The 25,313-nt window shown below is 36.1% G+C and overlaps 1 protein-coding gene across 1 annotated transcript; it reads left to right on the top strand.

Moving 5' to 3' along the window:
- The first annotated feature begins 243 nt into the window (after positions 1 to 243).
- Positions 244 to 24,888, top strand: SAV1 (salvador family WW domain containing protein 1). The gene is made up of 5 exons (XM_059373162.1): positions 244 to 769; positions 3,515 to 3,958; positions 13,847 to 14,117; positions 17,317 to 17,460; positions 23,498 to 24,888. The coding sequence occupies exons 1-5, from the start codon at positions 676 to 678 to the stop codon at positions 23,697 to 23,699; spliced, it is 1,155 nt and encodes a 384-aa protein (XP_059229145.1). The 5' UTR covers positions 244 to 675; the 3' UTR covers positions 23,700 to 24,888.
- Positions 24,889 to 25,313: the final 425 nt, after the last annotated feature.

Below are 25,313 nucleotides of genomic sequence, written 5' to 3'. Positions count from 1 at the left end.
GGGGCGTCGTCCGCTCCCTCAAGGTCCCGGGGAAACATATGTGGGTAGAAGGGGCTCCACTTCCAGAGCGCGCGACGGCCTCCCGCACTTAGTCGGGCCGACTTGGCCCATCGTCCTCCCCCGACCACCAAGACGAGCTTCTCCTCCGAGGAGACAGAGCGGCCGGCCCGTTAGCTGACAGCGCCGCCCGGCGACCCGCAGCCCTAGCCGCGCCCGGGAGCTGGAGTGGGGGAGGGGCGGCGGCGGCGCTCGCGCAGCGTCGAGTTTCCCAGAATTCCCAGCGGTCGCGGGGAAAGTTTACGGGACGTAGGCGGCGGCGGCGGCGGCGGCAGCGGCGGTAGCGGTTACTAGGCGGCTCTCGGCGGACCATGGCCCTGGCCGGGCGTTTCTGGCCTCAGCTCACGGAGTTCTCCGGCAGCATCGCGGAGCGAGTATCTTTCCGGGAAGGAACTGACAAGCGACTGAGCTGTGGCCGGCGCGCTTAGCGCCCCGAACATGCAGCAGTCCCTGCGGGCGACCCCGGGCTGCGGAGAGGAGGAGGCGGCGGCGGCGGCGGCGGCGGCTCGGGAGGGAAGGAGGCGGCGGCGCCGGCGGAGGTGGCGGCGGGACCGGCCGGCGCCCTTTGCGGAGCCCTAAAGAGGCTGCTTAACGCGGCCTGGGGCCTCGTCGACAAGGATGCTGTCCCGAAAGAAAACCAAAAACGAAGTGTCCAAGCCCGCCGAGGTGCAGGGCAAGTACGTGAAGAAAGAGACGTCGCCTCTGCTCCGGAGTGAGTGTCGGGCGGGGCGTACCCACACCTGGCCCGAGCGGCTGCGGGGAGCCTGGCGGGCGCGCGACGCGGCTCCCCGCGGCTTTTCTTTCCTGTTGGTCTCTGTGAAGAGTGTATTGTGCCCGAAGTGGTGGTCATTGTTTGAAAGCCGACGAAGCGTAAGAAACTTAAGAGTAGTCCTTCCCCCGTGGGCCTCCCTGAAAATAACAAACTTTCCCGTTCTCCTCGCCCCGGGGCGGAGTGTTGTTTCATTTTGAGTACTAGAAGAGGTTCTTTCGGAAACTCTTCAATTGCTGATTCCCTGATGCTACAAGAGGTGGAAGTGATCTGACTGGGGCCCACTTCTTCCTCTTCTAGATACTTAGAGATACGCCTTGTGTTTGCAAACATTTCGGGTGTCACCCGTCCGTGCAGGAAGTTGTGCGAACTCGGGTAGAATTCCTTAGCCCTTTCGCTGATGATTGTAGACGTGAGGAGGTGGTGACAGTTGACCGTCCCTTTTGTGGCCGCTCTCCAAAGCCTCATCAACAGTCTCAGGTCTTAGAAAAGCGAAAATCATGTGTGTTTGGGCGTTTAAGTGAGAATTGCTTCAAATACCACCTTCCTTCCCGGACTCCGCCCCCCCCCCCCAAAAAAAGGCGAAGTACGCAAAAATTTCTATCGTACTTCAGGAGAAATTGCCAAAAAAGTTTTGTTTTTTTTTTTTTAACTTTAATAGTTTCTCGCTGCCTCCCCGCCACACTTTTCAGTTTAAGCATTTGACTCTGCTTGTGTTTTTAGAACATTTGTGAGGTAAGGAACTAATATTTAGATGTTCATACTGCATAGCGGGCACTTTGTGTAAGTGCCCTTCTTGGAAGCTCCTACAAACCTTGTGACTTAAGCATTACTTCATTCTGTAATTGGGAAAGCTGTTCATAGAGGTTCCTAGTATTTACCCAGGATCACACAGAAAGGTGTTAAGAGCATGTTTTTTAAATAATAACTGCATCATCAGCCTTAGAGATTTATCTTTGTATTTTCAGTGCTTTCTTATAGAACAACAAGATAGATCAGTGGGTACATCAGTAATTAGCATATTAATTTTTATTTTTTAAGTTTATTTACGTCATCTCTACACCCAGTGTGGGACTTGAACTCACGACCCTGAGATCAGTAGCCCCTCATTCTTCCCACTGAACCAGCCAGGCACCCCCTGAAAGTTGATTTCTTTTTTAAAAAGATTTATTTATTTATTTGGGAGAGAGAGAGTGAGCCTGAGCAAGGGGAGGGGTGGCGGGAGAGGGAGAGCAACAGACTCTGCTGAGTGCTGAACAGAGACTTGATCTCAGTACTCCGAGATCAGGACTGAACTCAGGAGTCAGAGGCTTAACTGACTGAGCCACACAGGTGCCCCCTGAGAATTGATTTTTTTTATACCTTTTTTTATAAGCTTATTTTTCACATATGCTCTTGGGTTTTCAGCTAAATTTATGATAGCTTGCAGTTTGCTGCAAATAAACTTTATTAAACATTACTTAAAATCATGAAATATGTTAGCTATATATTATTATTTTTTTAAAGATTTATTTATTTATTTATTTGAGACAGGGAGAGAGTGAGTGCCAGTGAGCTCATGTTGGGGCAGAGGCAGAGGGAAGGGGGAGAGAGAATCTCAAGCCGACTCCCTGGTGAGCACAGAGCCCATGGTGGGGCTTGATCTCACAGCCTGTGAGATCATGACCTGAGCCAAAATCAAGAGTCCCATGCTTAACTGACTGAGCCACCCAGGCACCCCATGTAAGTCATACTTCACAGCTAATTTATTTCTTATTAACTTATTCTTATTAATAAATTTATTCTTATTAATTCCTGTCTCATTAGCTTTTGAACCTTATTAATATCAGTGCTATCTAATATTGTGTACTTAATAAATGAATAAAAGTTTCCAAATCTAATTTTTTTCAGGTTACGAAGTTATTTGCTTTGTAACCTGGCATGTCTAAGCCACTTAAGTTCTGTATTCAGAAGTACTATATCCTGAAGGCCATTGTTCCACTGTTATCTTCTGTTTTGAATTATAATTACTTGTTCTTAAGGGAGTGGTAGTTTCAGGTTTGGCATATTTTGAACTGATTGAACATTTGTGTACCTCTTTGAAATGAGATTTTTTTATTTTTTAATTTTCATACCTAAGCTTTTTTACTTTCCAGCATTTGATTATGTACTGGTATTACATAATTCTGAGGGGAAATCAGATTATTTTAAAGTCTTTTTAAAGGAATCCACTTTTACATGTTTGGGAATAGCATTATGTTCTATTTTATATTTGAAATTGTGTTTGCTTGTAAAAGGATTTTTGGGAATTTTGAAAATGAAGTGAAATCAGCAAAAAAAAATCTTAATTTTGTTAGGTTGTTTCTTATTTTTACACATTTATTCATGAGTATTTCATTAACCATAATTAAGCTTACTGACATTTCATCATGTTATATATAGTGTTATGCAGAATACATTTGATTCTGACTGAGTTTACACATACCACATTCGTGCAAATTATAAAATCATTTGCACGGGAAGGTATTAATTAGCCTTAATTCTAAAATACCCAGGTACTATCATAAATTAGAATTTTAAATTGTGTTTGCTCAAGTCCATTGAAATTTTGCATTGGGGGGTAATAGATATAAATGAACAACTTTTGAAAAAGGTAATTATTACTTACCGACGTGGTTATTTTACTCTTTGTTTTTTATTTTATTGTAGATCTCATGCCTTCATTTATTCGGCATGGTCCAACAATTCCAAGACGAACTGATATCTGTCTGCCAGATTCAAGTCCTAATGCCTTTTCAGCTTCTGGAGATGGAATAGTTTCAAGAAATCAGAGTTTTCTTAGAACTCCAATTCAAAGAACACCTCATGAAATAATGAGAAGAGAAAGCAACAGATTGTCTGCACCTTCTTATCTTGCCCGGAGTCTAGCAGATGTCCCTAGGGAGTATGGCTCTTCTCAGTCATTTTTAACAGAAGTTAATTTTGCTGTTGAAAATGGAGACTCTGGTTCCCGATATTATTATTCAGATAATTATTTTGATGGTCAGAGAAGGCGCCCACTTGGAGATCGTGCACATGAAGACTATAGATATTATGAATACAACCATGATCTCTTCCAAAGAATGCCACAGAATCAGGGGAGACATGCTTCAGGTAACTTAAAATTACAAATCCTACATTAGTTTAGATTTATTAACAATTAAAAAGGTGCTTTTTTTCTGGATTTTCTTGGGAACCACGCACACACTCCCAGAAAAATACTTTTCCATTTTGCCGGTTTTGCTAAGCAAGCTTACAAATAATTAGTAATCTATGCTGAGTGAAAGAATTTTGTGTCCATTTATTTTATTAACTCATTTTATAAAAATTTAGTATTCACCCAAAGATTATCTAGACTGTTAACCTTGAAAACCCAGAGAATTTAATGTCTACAGTTGGATTGAATCTAGGTTTAGTTTTGGTAAGATGGGAAGGTTAGGGTTTCAAAGAACCTGGACTTATACCAGAGAAAGGAAAGGTGGATAGGAAGAATTGGGCGTGGCAAAAAATACCATGGGGCAACTGCTTCATTCCTCAGCTACAGCCTACACTGTTTCTCTTAACAAAACTGTTTGCCTAGGTCAATAATTATTTCCCAGGTTTGTCAAAAAGACTCAAATGGAAGTCTGTCCTTTTGTTCTTTTAGTAATAAAAATATTAGCCATATAATTTTATTATTTATATTTTATTTTTTCTTAAAGATTTTATTTATTTATTTGACACAGATCACAAGTAGGCAGAGAGGCAGGCAGAGAGAGAGGAGGAAGCAGACTCCCCACTGAGCAGAGAGCCCGATGCGGGGCTCCATCCTAGGACCCTAGGATCAGGACCCTGGGATCAGACCCGAGCCGAAGGCAGAGGCCTCAACCCACTGAGCCACCCAGGCGCCCCTGGCCATATGATTTTTTAAAATCTGTTTGCCATATTTGCTAACTTGGGAATACTTGTATAAGGAGCAGAAGAGACAGGAGAAATGGATAGTTCTACTTTAATCCCGGAGTATTGGATTACACTAGATAAACTGAAGCAAGCTGAAACTTAAACTTTTTTATCTAATTGTTTTTTTCCTGATTAAGTTGCAGGCTTTAAATCTTGGTAGGATAAGAATAAATATACTTTACTTTTTAACCCATGAAACTTAAAACAAGGTGCCTTAAAAACAGTTTGGAGGAGTGCCTGGGTTGCTCAAAGTGTTTTGGCTTGGGTCAGGATCTCAGGGTCAGGAGATGAAGCCCAGCATCAGGCTCCATGCTGGCTGTGGAGCCCGCTTAACTTTCTCTTTTTCTCCCTCCCTCCCCTCCCTCTCTCAAAACAACAACAAACAAACAAACAGTTTGGAGCAGGAGTGTAAAAAACATTCATTTAGTATTTTGGGTGAGTAGGGGGCAGAAGAAGAGGGAGAGAGAATCTTAAGTAGGCTCCATGTCCATCGTGTCCTGACCTAGGGCTTAACTGACTGAGCCACCCATTTTCTCTGACATTTTTGGCATCTGCTTTCTGGTATCTTGTTTGGGGAACAAAACCAATAGATGCACAGTAATCACAGAACACTGTTATTGACAGTAAGTGCAATAGGGAGTCAGAGGAGAGATCAGGGTAGGCTAGAATATTTAAGAATGATTCGTGAAAGAGGTAGGACTTGCTTTGAGCTTGGACTTTAGATTAATGGGGCAGAGAAAAGGCATTTAAATAAGGAATTTGGAATAGGCCAATGAAAACAGAGTGAACGTGTAAATCGAAGGAACTATGTAGTTCTACTAATATGAAGAAAGAAGATATGAGGTAGAATGGAGATTTGTGGTCCAGCTACAATCTGAAGGATTTAAACAGTTTGGAGTCAAACAGAAGCCATTGCAGATTTCAAAGACAAGTCATTTTATGAAGGCAGTATTTGAAGATTATTGGTTGTACTCAGGATAGATTGCTAGAGAAAAGATGACTTTTCGGGTACCAGTGGTATTGGAGAGGAAAGGAGAAAATGAAAATTATGGAGAAGTAAATCAGAAGTTTGGAAAATTGAGGAATAATGAAGAATAGTTGGTAAAAGCATCTTATTTTATGAAAGCTGACATTGGAATCTCTTTGGGTCATAAAAGAGGAAAGGTTTTCTAGGCATAGAGAAATGAGCATGGATGAGTGTCCTTTTTTTTTTTTTTTAAACTTTTTTTTTCCCTTAAGTAATCTTTACGGAGTGGGGCTCGAACTCATAATGCTGAGATCAAGAGTCACATGCTCCACGGACTGAGCCAGCCAGGCACCCCAGAGCCTTTTTGTTTTTAAAGAGTGTCTAGGTTAAGGGATTAAACAGTTGCATACTGGCTATTTATAGTGTTTATTTTGGCTATTTATAATATTAAATAGTTTTAAACCTCAGAAATGATTTGTTAGCCAACCAAAATAGTAAGTTTTTAAAAATCATTTTTTAGAGTAATAACTGCTTGCTGTAGAAAATTTGCAAAAAACAGAAAAGTTAAGGGAAAGTGCCCATCAGGCCAGAGATTCATCGTATATGTTATTTCCTTCATCTTTTTAATGGCATACTCTGTACAGTTTTATATCCCTGCTTTTTACTTGAATGAGTTTTTTAATGTTATATGCTACTTATGAGTTCCATTGACTTAATAATCTTCCATTTGGTGTATTGGTGGTTATTATTTTAAATGCTTATGAGGACCCAACTCAGGCTGCAAACATTTAGAAAGAGAAGTGGGACACATCTGTATTGATGGGACTTGGCCTCAAATGGGAAATGAGAGATAAGGAAGAGAGAAGATTCAGATAGACATTTGCCTGTGTAAATGGTTGACTAAGCGAATGAATCCAGAGATTTCAAGTCTGGAGTCTTCAGACAGTTTTGGTGGCTGACGAGTAGCAGGAATAAAAGATTAACACAGCTTACCATAAATACAGATTGTTCTTCACACTTACTTTTATCATGTATATTTATATTTCAGGTATCACTGATAACTCATAACACTTTTTTGCCTAAATGAAAGTATGAGGAATTGATAATGCCAAGTTAAAATATTGTTTTAAAAATTCTGGTTCACAAAGTATCATTGAGGAAATACTGCTAGAACTGAATTCCTACCGATCCTCTCTTAGAGGCAGTCTGACACTTTTTATAAGTTTAGTGACAGACTTCAAAACTTTCCAATCATGAGTTAGGGATAAATAAAATACAAGTTAATTGGATACTTTTTCAAATTAAGTCATTTTAAAGAAAGATTTGCATTTATTAGAGTGGTAATATGCTTGAGAAATTTCACTTAATAGAATTACATCAGAGCATAAGATTTAATGTTTTACCTTTTAGAAAAAAACAGTTCTTTGAAGGAATCCGTTAAATGTCAGGGAATGATTAATAACCAATAACTAACCAAGCAGAAAAGCCTATCAGCTGTCTTTTCCAGAAGGAAAAAAATCTGCATATGAAACAATAGCTGGAAGTTTCTTGAATTCATCTTGAAAAAATTTGAAACTTACCATATTTTCAAGATTAATGCTGAAGAGAATTCAAGGAATTACAGGGAATGAGAAGGAGAAAGTAAATTTGTGGGAGGGTAAAGATGTGCCATAGATTTATTTTCACAACTTTTAAATTTTGATTATTGTTACTAAGGTAGTAAACATTAAGAATATATGAAAGAAAATAGTTTGGTAATGATTTAATGCAAGTGGTATATCCTGCCAGTTACATAGACTTAAGTAACTGGCAGGATATACCACTTGCATTAAATCATAACCAAACCGTTTATATGATATTTCAGGGGGTTTCAGGGCCTACCGAGTTTTAGGTTTAGCTGTGAAATCTGACCTTTAACATTTTGGCCAGTGTAATGGGCAGGCACCTACTCTATGAGCCAAAGGAAGGAATTTGGCTGTTAACAGGAAGTCTTCAGTTGCAATACTAAAGGCAGAATGAATTTCTTTGTTTTGCATTTGAGTAATTTAGTTCTATACAGTTTTAAGTAATGGACTTTTAAAACTTTTATTTTTAAAGATGACTAAAGAAATCAAGTTACCAAAATCAAGCTGAAAAGTGTCAGCCTTTACAAAAACATGGAAGTAATGTTTACTCCAGGAAATGCATAATTATTTAAGGAACTCAGAATCATTTTTGAGAAGGGGTTAATAATCTTTAGGGACACAACTTTATTTGTAATATTTTTTTGCAGAGGAGGAGAAAAGGTAGATCTCTTTATCAAGCGGGGCTCTGTAGCTCGGGTTAGAGCACTGGTCTCGTAGATCTCTTTATCAACATCTTAATTGTAACATGGGCTATAGTGTTTAGCATTTATTACCCTGAAGCTTGTGGACCTTCATTAGAGTTCCAGATTCCATTTTATTCTCTGTAACCACTATAGAATTAGTCAGCCAGAATTTTTGAGCTTTATAGGCATAGGTTTCACAGATATCTTCTGCCTGATTGTATGAGATTAAATTCTTCAGAGATATTTCTTGGTAGAAAGACAAAATAATACTTCATCGTTGTGTTTGGGAAATAATGTATTTAGTTATGAATGCCTTTATATAAATGGAAGGTGTTTGTGCAGTTAATTCCTACAAATGGAAGTTATTTTGAACATTATGAATTCCACTCATTCTTTTCTGGAACTAATTGAAAAAATGAAAAACTAATTTTTTCCCTTGTATCTCAGAAACAGGTTCCTAAATTTTTCCACTGATTGAATTCAAAATTGGTGGCTTGTTTTTTTTTTTTTTTTAAATTAGTGACAGTCATACTTTTCTTTGAAGAATTACAGTTGATCTTTGTTTGCTGATTACTTTGTTAGTAATAATTTTGTCACTTGTATACCAGTTCTATCATTCTGGAAATAATTTACTTGAATCTTTGTTTCCTCATTTATAAATTGATAGTGATAGTATCACCTATAGGGCTCTTTTGAATATGAAATAATACATTTGGAAAAGGGGCAGGTCAGAGGAGACACTCGTAACTGTTAGTGTTCATGCCTTTTATAAGAGCATTATGTGTTCTCTGCTTTTTCCAGATTTGACATGTTTGGCTATTGAAATTTCAACTTTCTGGCTGAACTTAGAGCAGAGGTCTCATGTGTTAGAGCTTGATTGAACTTTATTTTTCCTGTCTTCTAGACCTATTTTATTACTAGGTATGTTTTGTTTTAAATCTCACTTTTAGTTTTTTTGTATTGCACATCCTCCTCTCAATAGGTTTTATAAAATTATCCCAAATAGTCTAAAAAAATAAGTGTACGTGGCACTTTCGGAAAGTGAAGGTGGAGTGTATCATGGAAAGGTTAGGAATCATGATTTTACATGGCATTGGTAAAGCTGATGAACCTATTAAGAACTTTGAGGATATCTTTGTACCCGTATCAAATTGTTGAGGTTTAATTCTGAAAAATAAGAGTTTCTACAGAGAGGTCTTTGTATTTCCTCTATATGAATTTCACATTTTGTCTTAGTTTAAATTTGGTGTTTGGTACCTAATACTGTTTAAATGGAGAGGTGTATGTGTTTCTAGATTTAGGCAAGTTCAGTATATGGAAGTTTGGACTTTCTAAGCAGATTAATAAAACTCACAACTTTAATAATATTTAATAATTAATAATAATTTAATAATCTTTAATAAAGTTTGTACCTTTTTATTTATTTTTTACTATAAGAGGTTTTTTTTTAAAGATTTTATTTATTTATTTGACAGAGATCACAGGTAGGCATAGAGACAGGCAGAGAGGGGGTGGGGAAGCAGGCTTCCCACTGAGCAGAGAGCCCAATGCAGGCCTTGATTCCAGGACCCTGAGATCATGACCTGAGCTGAAGGCAGAGGCCTAACTCACTGAGCCACCCAGGCACCCAAGAGTTTTTATTTTTAAAAATGTTGTATTTAGAAATCTGTTTGTATATTTTTAGGGGGACCTCTGTTGGGCAAAAATTTATGGTTCTTATGAATAAGTCAGTACGAGTACAATGAATTGACTTTAACTTTTTAAAAAATTTCTATGTTATGGCCAGTAGTACATTTCTAATGATGGAAGTATGAGAAAATATAAAGCCATTGCATGCTTTAAAATGTGATTTTAAAGTTATTTGCTATGTACATATCTTTAGTACATTGGCTTATTTCTTTTTTGTTTAAACATTTTTTTTTTTAAGTACAGAAATTGCTTAAGCTACACTTATTAAATAAGCCTTCAGTTGCAGTTTGACAGAAGCCAAGGTCAGTTTCACCAAAAGGCTTGTTAGCTTTATTTTTCTATAGTTCCCATATGTTTTAGAAGTATATGCCTTTCTTTTCAAACAATACTGTGATTGTGTTTATTTTCTTTCTTGCATTTTTCTTTTTGCTAAAATAGTTCATAGAGGCTGTTGTATACATTCTGCTGCATCAGTTCCAGAGACACATAATGACTAATTTCTCTTTTTGATCCTAAAATTGATGATGGGATCAGATATCAGCACAGTTCATTCATCATGAAGTTCTCCATTGGCCTTTTTACCTGTTGATTTGATAACCATAATGATCATTGGCTAGATCCAGTATTTTATTAGGTGTTACAGAGGGTGATACTCTAATTTCTGTCATCTCTTCTCTATTAGTTGGACTTCTATAATGAAGAACTATCTCTCATCAATTATGTGGTTGCTATTCATATAAGAAAGGATAAATACTAAATCTTTCTCTTTATTACTAGTTTTTAAGATGATGAATTGGCACCCTAGCTACCTCCAAAGCTAAACAGTGGGTTTTTATTTTTAGTGTCTCTGAAGTCAAGAACGTTTTATTAACTCCAAGGTTTATTTGGATTTCACCAGTTTTTTCATTAATGTCAGTTTTCTGTTCCAGGATCCAACTGCATTGCATGCAGTTGTCATTTCTCCTTAGTGTCCTTTGTCTATGACAGTTGCTTAGTCTTTTTTTTTTTTTTTAAGATTTTATTTATTCATCTGACAGTGCGATCACAAGCAAGCAGAGCAGCAGGCAGAGAGAGGGAAGCAGGCTCCCTGCTGAGCAGACAGCCCAATGCGGAGCTCTATCTCAGGACCCTGAAATCACGACCTGAGCTGAAGGCAGAGGCTTAACCCACTAACCTATGGATATAAACTAAATGAATCTTTGAATTTTGGTGTGATCAGTTATATACAATTACTATTCTTATGTGAGAATAAAACAATGCAGCCAGGTTATTCTCCCTCCCGCCCTCCCCCAAATAGCATACAGTAAACTTAAGGTTTTTTTTTTTAAGGTACAGGGTTCTATGAATTTTGATATATATCTCTATCTATCTATATTGATGTAATGCCTAGACAGTTTATAGGACATTTCATTCACTCCTAAAAATTATGTCATTGCTGTCCCTTTGTGTAGTAAGTGTTCTTTGGTTTATGACAGTTGCTTAGTCTTTTCACCCTGCCCCAAATTCCTGGCAACCATAATTTTCTGTCCTAGTTGTTTTGCCTTTGCAGTAATTTCATATGAACAGAATCATACAGTTTACAGCCATTTGAGGCTGGCTCCTTTCACTCAGTGTAATGCCTCTGAGGTTATACATGTTGTTGCATATATCGATATTTAGTTCTTTTTACAGTAGATTCCACTGTATGGTTGTATTAGTTTACTCATTTTCTTGAAGGACATGTGGGGTTTTTTCCTTTTTCAACACTATAAACCTCCCCATACAGGTTTTTGTGTGAAGAAGCATTTTCATTTGTCTAGGTTAAATATTTGGGAATAGAATTGCTGCATCATATGGAAAACATATTTAACTTGGTAAGACCTTGCTGAAGTGTTTTCCAGAGTAGCTGAAGTATTTTGCATTTCCACCAGCAGTGTATGAGAGTTTCAGTTGCTCCATATCCTCCTCATCACAACTTGTGTTGTTAGATTTTTTTTTTTCTTTTTTGGCCATTCTCATAGATGTGTATTATCCTCTCATTGTGGTTTTAATTTGTAGGGATTTTTTAATTAGCAGTGGCCCTGATGGTTAATATGATTTGAGCATTTTTTTTCTACTCATTTACCATCTAAATATCTTCTTTGAAGTGCCTGTTCACATCTTTTGCCCATTTAAAATACTTTCCTAGTGTTTTGAGAGTTCTTTATGAATTCTAGATTAAACTCCTTTGTCTAATATGTGATTTGGAAATTTTCTCCCAGTCTGTAGCTTGATTTTCTTTCTCTTAATAATGTCTTTCATAGGGATGCCTGGGTGGCTCAGAGGGTTAAGCCGCTGCCTTCAGCTGAGGTCATGCTCTCAGAGTCCTAAGATCAAGCCCTGCATCGGGCTCTCTGCTTGGCAGGGAGCCTGCTTCCCCTCTCTCTCTCTGCCTGCCTCCCTGCCTACTTGTGATCTTTCTGTCAAATAAATAAATAAAATTTTTTTAAAAAACAGTAATGCCTTTCACAGAGCAAACATTTTTAATTATGACAAAGTCCAATTCAATATTTGTTTCATGGATTGTACTTCCAGCATCATGGTTAAGAGCTCTGCCTAATGAAAGGTCACGAAAACTTACCCTCCTTTTTCTTTTAAAAGGTTTATAGTTTTTATGTTTTACATTTAGGTATATGATCCATCTTAAGTTTATTTTTATAGAAGGAGGAAGGTATAGATTGTGATTAATTTTTTTTTTTTGCGTATGGATGTCCAGTTGTTCCAGCATCATTTGTTAGAAAACTACCCTTTCTCTATAGAATTGCCTTTTTACCTTTGTTAAAAATCTATTGATTGTGTATGTGTAGGTCTATTTTAGGATTCTTTGTTCAATTGATCTGTCTGTCCTTTTGTCAATACCATATTGTCTTGATTACTTCTATCTTTATAGTAAGTCTTAAAAATCATGTAGTATGAGGGGCACCTGACTGGCTCAGTTGGTAGACCACGTGACTCTTGATCTTGGAATCATGAGTTTGTGCCCCACGTTGTGCATAAAAGTTACTTTAAAAAATCAGGTAGCGGGACACCTGGGTGGCTCAGTTGGTTAAGCAGCTGCCTTTGGCTCGGGTTGTGATCCCAGCATCCTTGGCAGGGACTCGATTCTCCCTCTGCCTCTGCCTGCCATTCTGTCTGCCTCTGCTCACTCTCTCCCCCTCTCTCTCTCTGATAAATAAATAAAATCTTAAAAAAAAAAAATCAGGTAGCATGAATCCTCCAACTTTATTCTTATTTTAAAAAATATTTTGGCTTCTCTAGTTCTGCCTTTCCATATACATTTTAGAGCCCAACTGTTTCTGTCTATACCATAAACTCCTGCTAGAATTTTGATTGGAATTACCTTAAAAGTCATTTCAGGAAGAATTGGCATCTTAACTATGTTGAGTCTTCTAATCCATTAATATGGTAGGTTCTTTTAATTCTTTCATCACTGTTTTATAGTTTTCAGCATACAGATTCTGTACATAATTTGTTTTCCATATTTTGTTTTATTTATATGTAAGTATTTGATTTTTTGGAGCTATAATAAGTGGTATAATTTGTTTCCAGTTGTTGTTAGTATGCAAATACTTAATTGATTTTTGTATGTTAAAAATCTTATATGTTGCATCTCTGATAAAGGTACTTAATGGTTCTCGGGGACAGCTAGATTATATTTAAATTATAAACTGGACAGTTTTACAAGTTGGTTTTTATTTTTTGTTTTTTGTTTTTTTTTTTAGTTTTAGGTGAAATGTCAAATCTTAAATCTTGAATGTGGTGAAATTTTATTTTCTTCACTTTTCTTTAAGCAGTATACATATTTAGTAGCTTTGCTAATAGCTAAATGTTTGTGTAGCCTGGTGATAGCGGCATCAACCAAAACTAATTTCAGAGAGGGAGTCTTGTTCCTCCTTTGCTTTGTAATTAAATTTTAGTAATACTGGCTAGTTTATGAAAATTCTTACTTACAATTATAAAATCTTGAATTTTAACAGAAGAGTATAATTACGATAGTTAATTTTGTGACTATTTCACAGATACCATAATTTTTAGCTTTGAATAATTGTTCTATTTCTTCTTTTTCTATCTTTCTCTTCAGGTATTGGGAGAGTTGCTGCTACATCTTTAGGAAATTTAACTAACCATGGTTCTGAAGATTTACCTCTTCCTCCTGGCTGGTCTGTGGACTGGACAATGAGAGGGAGAAAATATTATATAGATCACAACACAAATACAACTCATTGGAGCCATCCCCTTGAGCGAGAAGGACTTCCTCCAGGATGGGAGCGAGTTGAATCATCAGAATTCGGAACCTATTATGTAGATCACACAAATAAGAAGGCTCAATATAGGCATCCCTGTGCTCCTAGGTGTAGTATCAATTTTATTTTCAACTTTTTGTTTTGAGATTGTCTAATGTTAGATTTTGAGCTCATATTTTCATCAAAGAGAAAGGCACCCTAAAGTTTGATATTTGAAGGCTTATGACATTTTTCTTTGAATTTGTATTTAGTAATGATTTGTAAATACATTTTAGTAATAATTAAAAAAAACTTTTTAAAACAACCTCAAAAACACAATCAGTATTCGTATGATCAGATTCTGTTTTAATATACCAGAATGTTTTTTATTGTAGATACCCAGAAATTGAAATAATTAAAAACCTCTGTCTCTTTCCATTTAAATTTCTATAAATAATACAGACCTACCTCCTAATTTGTCAAAATATACTTCTGAATTATAGCATCTGCTTTATTCAATTTCTGACTTTTTATGTTCTGTTTCTTACTGCTGCCAGGCAAGAAAGTGAAAACTGGCACTGTACAAAATATCCCAGATGTGTTCAATAAATGTAACCAGTGATCCTTTGGGCTTATCAGTAGGTCTCAGTATGTCCAGATTTTTAGCCCTGTGAATATTGTAGCCAGTTGTCATGTGTAGTTATTGAGCACCTGAAAGGTGGTTAATCCAAACTGCGGTATGCCGTATATGTAAACGTAAAATACACAGGATTTCAAAGTACATAAAAAAACTAGTACCAGTTTAGTCATGAAATTACAAATAAATTCCTGTTAACTACCTCTGAGCCATAAGATTTAAAATAGGTAGAACATCATCAGTGTGTTGATAGGTGTTCTTAGTATCATTTAGCATAATATGATCTTCAGTTATAGCAGACTTCTGCATTTTTTAAAACCATTAAACTTGTTATGAAAATACACTTTAATATTACCACCTAGAAAACTAAGCTTTATCATTATTGTGTCATTTTATTTATTTATTTTTAAAGATTTTACTTATTATTTATTTGACAGAGATCACAAGTAGGCAGAGAGGCAGGCAGAGAGAGAGGAAGGGAAGAGAGCACCCCATGCGGGGCTCGATCCCAAGACCCTGGGATCATGACCTGAGTTGAAGGCAGAGGCTTTAACCCACTGAGTCACCCAGGTGCCCCTATTGTGTCATTTTACATATTTGGATTTATTCATTCAACTTGGAAAAGTTTCTTTTCCCAGTGATTCCATTTAGTGGTATTCAGTCAGTGTTAATTGAACAGCTGAACTTGTCACCGTTTCGAAAGAGCCAGACCAACTTCTCTGCCTGTATTGGGCTCTGGTCTCTTTGCCTACTCTCTAAACCATTTCAGGCAAGCTGCTGGCCTCCATTTTCAGGCCTGTGACCTGGGAGTAATTTAGAGTCCTCCTCTGACCTGATCACAGTTCCCCATCAAGGGCAGGGATGAATTTCACTTATCCCTGCTGTGTCCCAGCATCCAGCACACGGGCAGATACATAGTGGGAGTGCAGCCAGGTGTTTGCTGACAAAGAATGATGGAAAATGCAAAAAGAAAAGAAAAAAAGAACTAAACATGATTACAGATTGCTTTCACCAGGTGGCAGAAAACTTTGTGGTCCAGACAACCAGATTTGAGAGTATATCGAGCTGACTGTTTATCATTAGTAACCTTACATTATTATAGAATTGTTATAGTTTACAAGGTGTTTTCACAATTTGCTACTCTTACCAGCTCTGTAGACATTAAACTGGAGAGAACAAACATCTTTCTTAAACTCACATAGATAACACTAATAACTATTTTTGATTGTCTCTGTTATGCTAATCTTTGTACAGAACACTTGACATACTAGCTCATTTATTGTTGAGAAGAATCATCTTTGGTATGAATTTATTCTAGTTTTACAAATAAGAAGTCTGAAGCTTAGAGAAGTGAAGCAGTTTTGCCCACATTCATATAACTTGTGAAGTAGCCAAACTGAGGTTAAAAACCTCAGGCCTGTCTTCAAAGCCTCAGTTCTTTCCCACCCGAGTTGTGCTGTCAAAGGATATTTCACTTTGTACCTACTTAGTACTTACTTAGGAAAGAAGAGATAAGTGTAAAATTGCAGTGCCATCTGGATATTGATCTTTAAAGTATTAATCACAGCCTAACAATTATTTTAATCCTAGTTTAGTATTGCAGTGACCTTTTCTGATATACACATAAATGTTGATGTTTGGAGCAGGCTCTTCCGGTTTTGTGTCCTGTTCTGGAATAGATCATTTGGCCTTCCAAATTTTAGTCTTTAGGCTTCAAGTGGTTCAGTGCTTTTTTCCTTAGCATTTTTCCCATATAACTCCTTCCTCCTATTGCTATTCTCTCTGTGCTACCGGTTAGGATATTAGAACTAATTAAAAGCATGGTCTGTTTCTTTCTTTCTTTCTTTCTTTTTTTTTTTTTTTTTTTTTGCTTTAAGTCTCTGTGATTTAAAATAGGTTCTTGTCAACTCTAACTCAACTCTCACTTATGCTCTCATAAGTTGGTAAAAGCAGAAAATAATTAATGTGGATAATTTAATCACAGTTCTCATTCCCAGTGTACTACATATTCCAAATCCCCTTTTCAGCCTACAGGAGGAAGAAAGCATCCATTCTCATTTTGAGAGAAACTGTCAACCTTTCCAGTATAAATTTACAGCTAATTACTAGTTATTACTGAAAATTATTATTTAAGTTTTAAGCCTCAGTATAAAGGTAATAATTAGCTCCAAATTTTTTATAGCTTCCTTTTAAGTTCCTTGAAAAGAATAAATACCACACAGAAGAAATCTCTTAAAAATATGTAAAGATTTTGGGCACCTGTGTGGCTCAGTTGCTTAAGTGTCTGACTTTGGCTCAAGTCATGATTTCTGGGTTCTGGGATTGAGCCCCACTTTGGGCTCCCTTCTTAGGGGCAAGTCTGCTTATCCCTCTCCCTCTTCCCCTCCTCCCAGTTGTCTTCTCTCTCTCTCAGTCTCTCAAATAAAATCTTAAAAATTTTTTTATAAATATTTAGTTTGGGTTTATATTCATCACTAGTGACCTACTAGTTTCCAGAAGAAGGTGTATTTTACTTCACCTTATGGTGTGGTTAAAAAAAAAGTCAGACTTCTGTGTTTTTTTAAGGTGGTAGAAGGAGTTCAGTTTGGGCAAGAGGCACATTGAAAAACATTTAAATATTATTTGTTCTTTACAATTTCTTGTTTAGATTTAGAGTCTTTATCCTGATGAATGTTGATTCCTTTTTTTTAGTGTACCTCGGTATGACCAACCCCCTCCTGTCACATATCAGCCACAGCAAACCGAAAGAAATCAGTCCCTTCTGGTACCTGCAAATCCATATCACACTGCAGAAATTCCTGACTGGCTTCAGGTTTATGCTCGAGCCCCTGTGAAGTAAGTGAATTTATGACATAGTTTTGTTGAGGGGTAAGTGGAACCAAAGTCCCTGGACTGCTTAACCCACATAGCACTGTGTTTTTTCTCTTAATATTGGGCTTCTAAAAATTCTTTTACTTGAAAAAATTATCACAGCTTATAAAGTTTGAAAATCATTGACTAGAAATGTAAGTTCTGCAAACATTTACTAATTCTTCACTTTCTTTGTATGGAGACCTGTGTTATATTAGGGATATAGTAAGAAGCTTATGTCCTTGTAGGGGAGATTAACTTGTAAATAAGTGATATATACCGTGTGATAAAAGGACAGACCCAAGGAAATCCAAGATACAAGGATGAAGCAGCAGGACACAGGGGTGTTGAAATAATACAGGTAGTGGCTGCAAGTTCTGGGATGAGATGATTTGAGTTCACGGATACTTTTTAGCTGTGTATCTCCTTGCAGAGTGCTTAACTTGGTTTTGTCTTCTGTAAATTGGGGGTAGGAATAGTGCCTACTCTTAAGGTTATTGGAAATTCAATAAAATAGAGCATCTAAAGTATTTTTATGATAATACCTTGCACATTAAGAGAGCTAAGTAAAGATGATGATGATGATTCTTGGGGGTAGAGGTATAGAATAGTGGTCAAGATCACTCAGGAAGGAAATGGAGTCTGATTTCTGGCTTCATCACCTGCATACTGAATGACCTTGAGCAAGTCACTGAACTTAGATCCAAGTTTTTTTCCTCTCTACTGAGCTATGGGGGTTAAGTGATCATGCATTTTCAAGCACATGGCATGGTGACTGCTTTGCATAAGCACTTACTAGGGCTTCTTATGATATGACTAGAGCAAGGAAAGCTCCATTGAAGAAGAAAATACGTGGGCTAGTTTTTAAAGATGACTGTGAATTTGCCAGGCTCATTGAGGATATTTACTGGGTGACATAGTAGGCACTATTCTTGAAATACAATCATGAATAAATGAAAGCTGCCTTTTCTGTTCTGGGAAAACAGAAGTAAATACTCAGATCAATAACCCAACATGATAAAGATTAATAACACTGGTATATACAAAGTGCCATGGTTTCGGAAAAGAGTTTTTGAAAGCAAATAGTTACTGATTATCCAGTGCTTCCTGTTTGTATCTTATGATGCTAAACTTTTACATATGTTATCTCATATAATCTTTCTAAAAGCCATTTTACAGGTTAAAAAAAATGGAAGCTCTATCTTTGCTAAGAAAATACAACTATTAAGTGGTAGATTTTGAACCTTTATCTCCAGTTTCAAGGATCATACTCTTAATTTTTGTCATTAATAACTTATTTAATAAATATATACTGAGCAGCTATTAAATTCTTTTTAAACTTTGCTAGGCATTTCATATATGAGTGCATATACTTTTAACAACTTTGTAAGGTAATATTTAGTTTCTGGGTTTTGTAGCCTTACTCTTTCTTTTTAACCAAAATTAATAGCATAAAATAGCCCAAAGAAGAGTTTTAAATAGTTTAAGATGATTGGACAGTGAATTGGGGAAAAAAATTAAATCTTTGATATTTAAAAAAAAGGAATGTAAAACCTTTCATATATACTTTTTTGAAATAGTAACTCTTTTTCCATAATTTTAAAGGATGATCATTGAAACAAAATATGCAAGAGGTTAAACCAACTCTGATCTAAATTTTTTTTACCGTATTATGTATTTACCAACTGTGTGTTTAAGTGGCAGGGAAAAGGCTTATGTGTATGCCTTTAGTCTAGTGATTTTAGAAGTTATCTTTCTTGCTTAGAGCCATTTGTTTTTATTAGCTTATTTTCAGGCTTTTAATTTGAATGGTTAGTTACCTCAAGGATATGTGTCATAATTATTTGATTATGATTCACTTATTTAGGCCAGATTAACATTCTTATAAAGCTAATGGTCATTTACTATAATTATTTATTAATTTTTGGCCAATGTAAACATTCTTCTCGGTCTGTAAATTCACAGTTGTTAATCTTTGGTCTGATGTGGAGACAAAACCATCTACCAGGGTTCTAGTCCCAAAACATTGGTTCTTCTTTTCCAAGTCAAATTTAAGCCCTGACACTGTAATTTTTAAAAACATTTTAATTATAGATATTACTTTGCAAGATATAAACCATGCTTTTCAAAAGTTTCATTTTAGTTTATTTGAAATTAGGTACACATTTATCCATAGATGTTTACCTTGGTTTGGTGTCTGGGATAACCCACGGCAGCCTCTTTATTTGATCCTATCCATACAGTATGGGAATGGAGTAAGGAATGATAGCAGGTGGACTTTTCAAACCCGTTTTCCATCTCTTCCTTCACTTTTGATGCCACTTGACCTACCAGTATTTGTAGTCTTTGTTCATATGCTGATTTTATGCCATATATAATATGTATGTTTACATTTTCCTTAAATCTGGAAAAATATATGCCCAACTGTTAAATTTTCTTATTTCTGGGAGTTGGTAAGATTGAGGAAGGTTATTCTTTCTACTTTATAATCATCATTAGAAATAACATATAAGCTTTCCTTTTTGGGGAAAAAGATCATACTTAAATGGAATTCCTTGCTGCTTATGAAAAGAACAGACTCCCAAAGATTATAGCCCTTTCCACTCTGGTTCTGTGAGCTAGCTTTAAAACTTTTTAGAAATGAGCAACTTAGTTTTTTTTCCAAATAGGTCAGGACTCTCAAAATAAGCCAGACTGAAACAAGAACAGGTACTTCTTTACTGCTTAAAAACTTAAAACGAGAGGTTTAGGTACGTGTTGCTTTTTAGTTGGTCCAAACTTTTTGTCTCTAAAGAAGGTGGAAATGGTTAATATTGTTATCAACAAAGGATGAGCTGTTATTTATGAAGTAGATTATGAAGAATCATTTACTTAACAAAAGGAAAAGTTTTAGTCAAAAAACTAGCATGTTTTTTCCTTTTGCTAAAAATTGCCAATCTTCTAAGTTCCTGAAATTTTAAAATTTTTAAATTGTCTCTTTTTGCATATACTTCCAAACTTGACTTAGATTATATTCTAAATTTTTATTTATGAATTTAATAAAGCTTAAATTTTAATGTTCCTGAAGCTGCTCACAAAAGTCTGTAATGCATCATAAAACTGTGGTCAAGCTGAACTACAGAATAAATGATAAGGTTAGTATACAACGGGAAAAAGACCATCAAGAACGTATTTATTTCATTACACACACACCCCAACAGTGCTGTGGGATGGATTGTATTTTACTCCTATGGCTTGGCAGTCTTGCAGCATCACCATTACCCCAGCTCTGGGTGAAGGCAGAAAGGAAGAGTGGGCACGCTGTTACAGGAGGCAGGCATGGGGAAGGGACTTAGGCTGCATCGTGATCGCTGGAGCTGGAAACAGCAGCACTTTTGGCTCCTTAAAGACTGCATCCATTGAAGGGTGAACACATTATTTGTAGGATTATAGCAGTTGATGTTTGCATATATGGGCTATTTATAAGTAGAATACTGCCCTAGGAAAAACAGCTTAAGTGCTACAATAAGCATAGGCTACTGAAATAGTTTATAGCCTATTTTCTGAATGATTTACCTGTGCGTGTATATGTGTATTTTAAAGATTTTATGTATTAGAGTGTGCACATGAGCACATGAGTGGTGGGGAGGGAAGCAGACTCCCTGCTGAGCAGGGAGCCCTAGGCAGTACTCAGTCCCAGCACCCTGAGATCATGAAGGCAGATGCTTAACCAGCTGAACCACCCAGGTACCCCACCTGTATATATATATATATTTCAAAGATTTATTTGAGAGAGTGAGCACATGGTGGGATGAGCAGAGGGAGAGGGAGACAAGCAGACTCCCCACTGAGCAGGTAGCCCAATACCAGGTCTCAGTCCCAGGACCCTGAGATCATGACCTGGGCCCAAATCAAGAGTCTGATGACACTTAACCATCTGAGCCATCCAGGCGCCCCTACCTGTATATTTAAACGATAAGTGACTAAAAATTAAACCTGGGGAATCAGATGATTTGTCTAGTTAAGAGGAAAAGAATGGGAATTTTACATTTCTCCTAAAAAAGAAAACAAAACAAGCATATCAGGAAGTATTACATGAGAAGGGAAGTAATTCCGTAAAAATGGCAGGGGCAAGATTTTGGAAGGCACATGGTACCTTTCATACTTTTCTCATCTGTGCCCTTCTAGAGCGTATTTTCTTCGTCCCAAAGGATTTTCTGTAATTTTCTGATTTTTTTGCTTCTACCCTTAATCCTATTTTTGATGCTAAATGCTGTGCTTGGGAAGTGAGAAAATTGCCTGAAGCTTTTTTTTTTCCCTTTTTATAAAACTTGAATGTTTATACAGAATGATGTTCATACCTTAAAACAAGTATGATATTTACCAATTAATCTTCTCTCTTTTTCATTGCTAGAAAGCACAGATGATAAATAAGCTTTACTTTTCTTATAGTTCAACTGGCATAAATTAAGCATTTTGAATCAGTTGACATTGCTGAAATGCCCATTAGCTATGGAATTCTGACTCGAGGATTAAGATTTTTTGCTAGGAATAAGGAACTTGTTTCAAACAAATAAGATCTTAAGCTGCATGAATAGCAGAGGTTCCAGGAAACAAAGCTGTTACTTCATAAAGGCTCATTGAGTACTTCTAATGGCATCTCTAATTTATGTTGGAGTTTCTCACTAAAGAGAATATAAAGCTTTCTACCAAATATACCTATTAATAGGTTGTGGCACTTGAGTTATTAAGGGGGTAAATTTGGTATCCAACAAGATACATTTATCTTGTGGTCCTGCATATTGTGCTCCTGGTATTCTGGTTACATGTATCCAAGTTGTACAGAAATAGAAGTCAATGTGCCAGGCACAATCTGGCTGTTCATTGTTTGTTTACTCTTTCCCTTTTTAAAAAACATTTTATAAAATAATAGAGGATCCTTTTGGAATAAGATGTTAAATGAATTACCAAACAAAGGATCATGGGTAGGAAATACTATAATGACTCTTAAAAATAAATTTACTAGAATGGGATTTGGGACCTTAAAGCTCCTGATTATATCTGTAATGTTTCAGAAGGGCAGTTTCAATATCATACAGGTATATGACCTGCTGTCATTCAAGTTCTTTATCTAATCTCAGCATTCAAAACTATTACGCTGAAGTAATTTGGTCCATAACTCTGCCTTTTCATTTTTTGGTCACTGAACAGTTTTGCAAAAAATATATGGCCTCTTTAGATTTAGTTTTGTGATCTGTAAGATGGAAAAATTAGATCAGAGTTATGTCTTCAGGCCTTTCAGATCAGAGTGTAAATTACTCCTTTTTGTTGCATACTTCCCTGTCAGTATAGGATCATTTTACCATTGAAGGAAGACTAAAAAGCCTTCTGAGATGTATGTAAATACAAGTGAGCGTGCGTCCTTCTCCACATACTTCTACAGTCTACTGACTCTCATTTTGAAAAGAACTTATTCTTCCCTTTCTGCTTGATTTTGTTGTAATACTGTATATTCAACCTCAGGAAAAGAGCCCATGAATGATGATTCCTGTTCATTCCTCTTTTATTTAGTTCCTTGTCTGCAGTAGTGAACAGCATTCCTCAGAAAGTTTTGTCAATGATAATAACACAAGTGACTTTGCCCATTTTTGTGTATTGTGTTTGGGGATAATAAGGTCTAAAGTATTCTTAACTTTCTGACAGTTAAACTTTAGGTGAACTTATGAATAAGCATAGAATATGTATTCTTTTAAAATTATAGAACCACAGTGGTTTGAAATCTGTGTTCATTGTTGTCTAATGTTAATAGTACAATAATTGATATAGAAATTATTTTTTCAATTGAATGAAGTAGTATCAGCAGTTCTCTCCCTAAAAAAGTAGTATATTTAAGTAAGTTAACAACTCAGTTATTTTTAATTAAAGCTTTATGGTTTGTTTAGATATAATAAAATTGATCTTTATAAAAATAGATCAGTTTGTTGCTGTAAATACATATTTATGTATGTGTTGTGAACATATGCATGATTATGTTTTAAAACAGATATGACCACATTCTGAAGTGGGAACTCTTCCAGCTGGCTGACCTGGATACATACCAGGGAATGCTAAAGTTGCTTTTCATGAAAGAACTGGAACAGATTGTTAAAATGTATGAAGCCTACAGACAGGCTCTTCTCACAGAATTGGAAAACCGCAAGCAGAGACAGCAGTGGTATGCCCAACAACATGGCAAGAATTTTTAAGTTAATTTTTTAAAAATAAAATTTAAGTTTTGTAAGGGCTTTAAAATATTTTCTCAGATAAAAAACTGCAAACAAATACTTTGGTTAATAAAGGCAGCTTTTTGGAAATTATAAAATTCTAATTTTACATGTATTTTGTTATTAAAAATATTTTATTGAGCAAAAAAATTATCATTTTGAGAGCCAACACACCAAACACTTCTAAATGCTATATATTAGAAACTGCTTTGAATATTCTCAGTGGAGAAAAATGCAGCAAGAAATGTCTCATTATAACCAGCTATTAAATAGGAAATCATCACTTGGTAAACTTGTACAGTAGCAGTATCTTTAAAAAATGGAGAACCTATGCAGTATTTAAAAAAAAAAAAAAAAGATGTGTATTGCTTTCATGTGGAATAGTACCTGGAATCAGGTGGTTTAAATGTTATCATTGTGCAGTTCAAAATACAAAATGGGACTTGGGACCTTAATTGTGATCAATGTAAGTATATAACGTATAGGGTTCTCTTCCAAAACAAAGAACCCCTTTAAAACGAGAACACATTTTTTGGTATGAAAGGATTAAAGGCCCTTAATTTTTTAGGAACAAATATAGGCACTAAAGTCTTAGCTTGTATGGGAAAGCTGTGTACAGCACTCAAAAGTTGCTGTCATTTCCTTACTTTTGACCGGGGCTCTTACAGCATTTAGTAGCATGGCTCTAATGAGACAGTGGAGGGTTCCCAACAGCGTACAGCACACTGCCATCCCAGCAGATGGGGTTGAGCTGCCAAAAATGACAATCAGGGATTCATTAAGAAATCTTGGTCATTAAATTGATTTTACGTATTTTTTATCTTCTAAGGATTTGTCACAGAACTTTAAAACCTACCATTTCCCTCCCACTTTTTTTTCTTTTAATAGTTAAGACATTGTTCATAATTAGTGCAGTACAATTGATGACAGAAAAATTTATGGCACTTTTAGCCTATAGAATTCTGTGAATTTCAACATTATTTGAAGTAGCTCTTCAGTTACATTTACATGTATTGTAAATATGTAAATATATTTTTAGTTTAGGTAATCTTTGAAAGTACAGAGCACTCCCAGTTAGTTATCAGTGAGTTTGAATTCATAAAATGTTGAAAATGTTAAATGTTTGATTTTATATAACAAGCTTATTAAATATATTTTTGTGGAAACTAAATGCGTCATGTTTGAATCCATGTTTTTTACATAGTGTTCTAAATATCTGGTTTTTCCATTCAGAAGGTCCAAAAGCAAAGGATGCAGTGTATAATGAAAGGATATTGAAAAATGAAAATAAGCTGGTAAAATTTTATCAGTTGGAAAAGTTATTTTTCAGAGCATGTAATCAAACTTTCTAGGATGTAAGCTTATATGTCTTTTGAACTCTCACATACTCTTCTATCTTAATCATTCTTTCCTGTTACTTATTACCTTTGTATTACTGTTTAATTTAAACCTGGCTAAGCTATTCCTAAGGAAGTTAGAAATTACTATTTTAGAGCTCCCAGATTATAGAATGGCTGGTTTAAAAGAACTGAAAGGTACCAAAAAAGGGATTAGCGTATGCTAAGTTTCTTGAAGTGGAAACAGATTTGTAATGGT

This window comes from Mustela nigripes, chromosome 13, assembly GCF_022355385.1.
Source record: "Mustela nigripes isolate SB6536 chromosome 13, MUSNIG.SB6536, whole genome shotgun sequence".
In the NCBI taxonomy this organism is placed as follows: Eukaryota; Metazoa; Chordata; class Mammalia; order Carnivora; family Mustelidae; genus Mustela; species Mustela nigripes.
This window is presented reverse-complemented; position numbering and strand designations above follow the sequence as displayed.

What these genes read in the sequence shown, in the direction of transcription:
- SAV1 (XM_059373162.1), top strand. Translation starts at nt 676, where the DNA reads ATGCTGTCCCGAAAGAAAACCAAAAACGAAGTGTCCAAGCCCGCCGAG. An exon ending in AGGCATCCCTGTGCTCCTAG is followed by an intron (nt 14,118 to 17,316) that starts GTGTAGTATCAA and finishes CCTTTTTTTTAG; the next exon opens with TGTACCTCGGTATGACCAAC. An exon ending in TATGCTCGAGCCCCTGTGAA is followed by an intron (nt 17,461 to 23,497) that starts GTAAGTGAATTT and finishes GTTTTAAAACAG; the next exon opens with ATATGACCACATTCTGAAGT.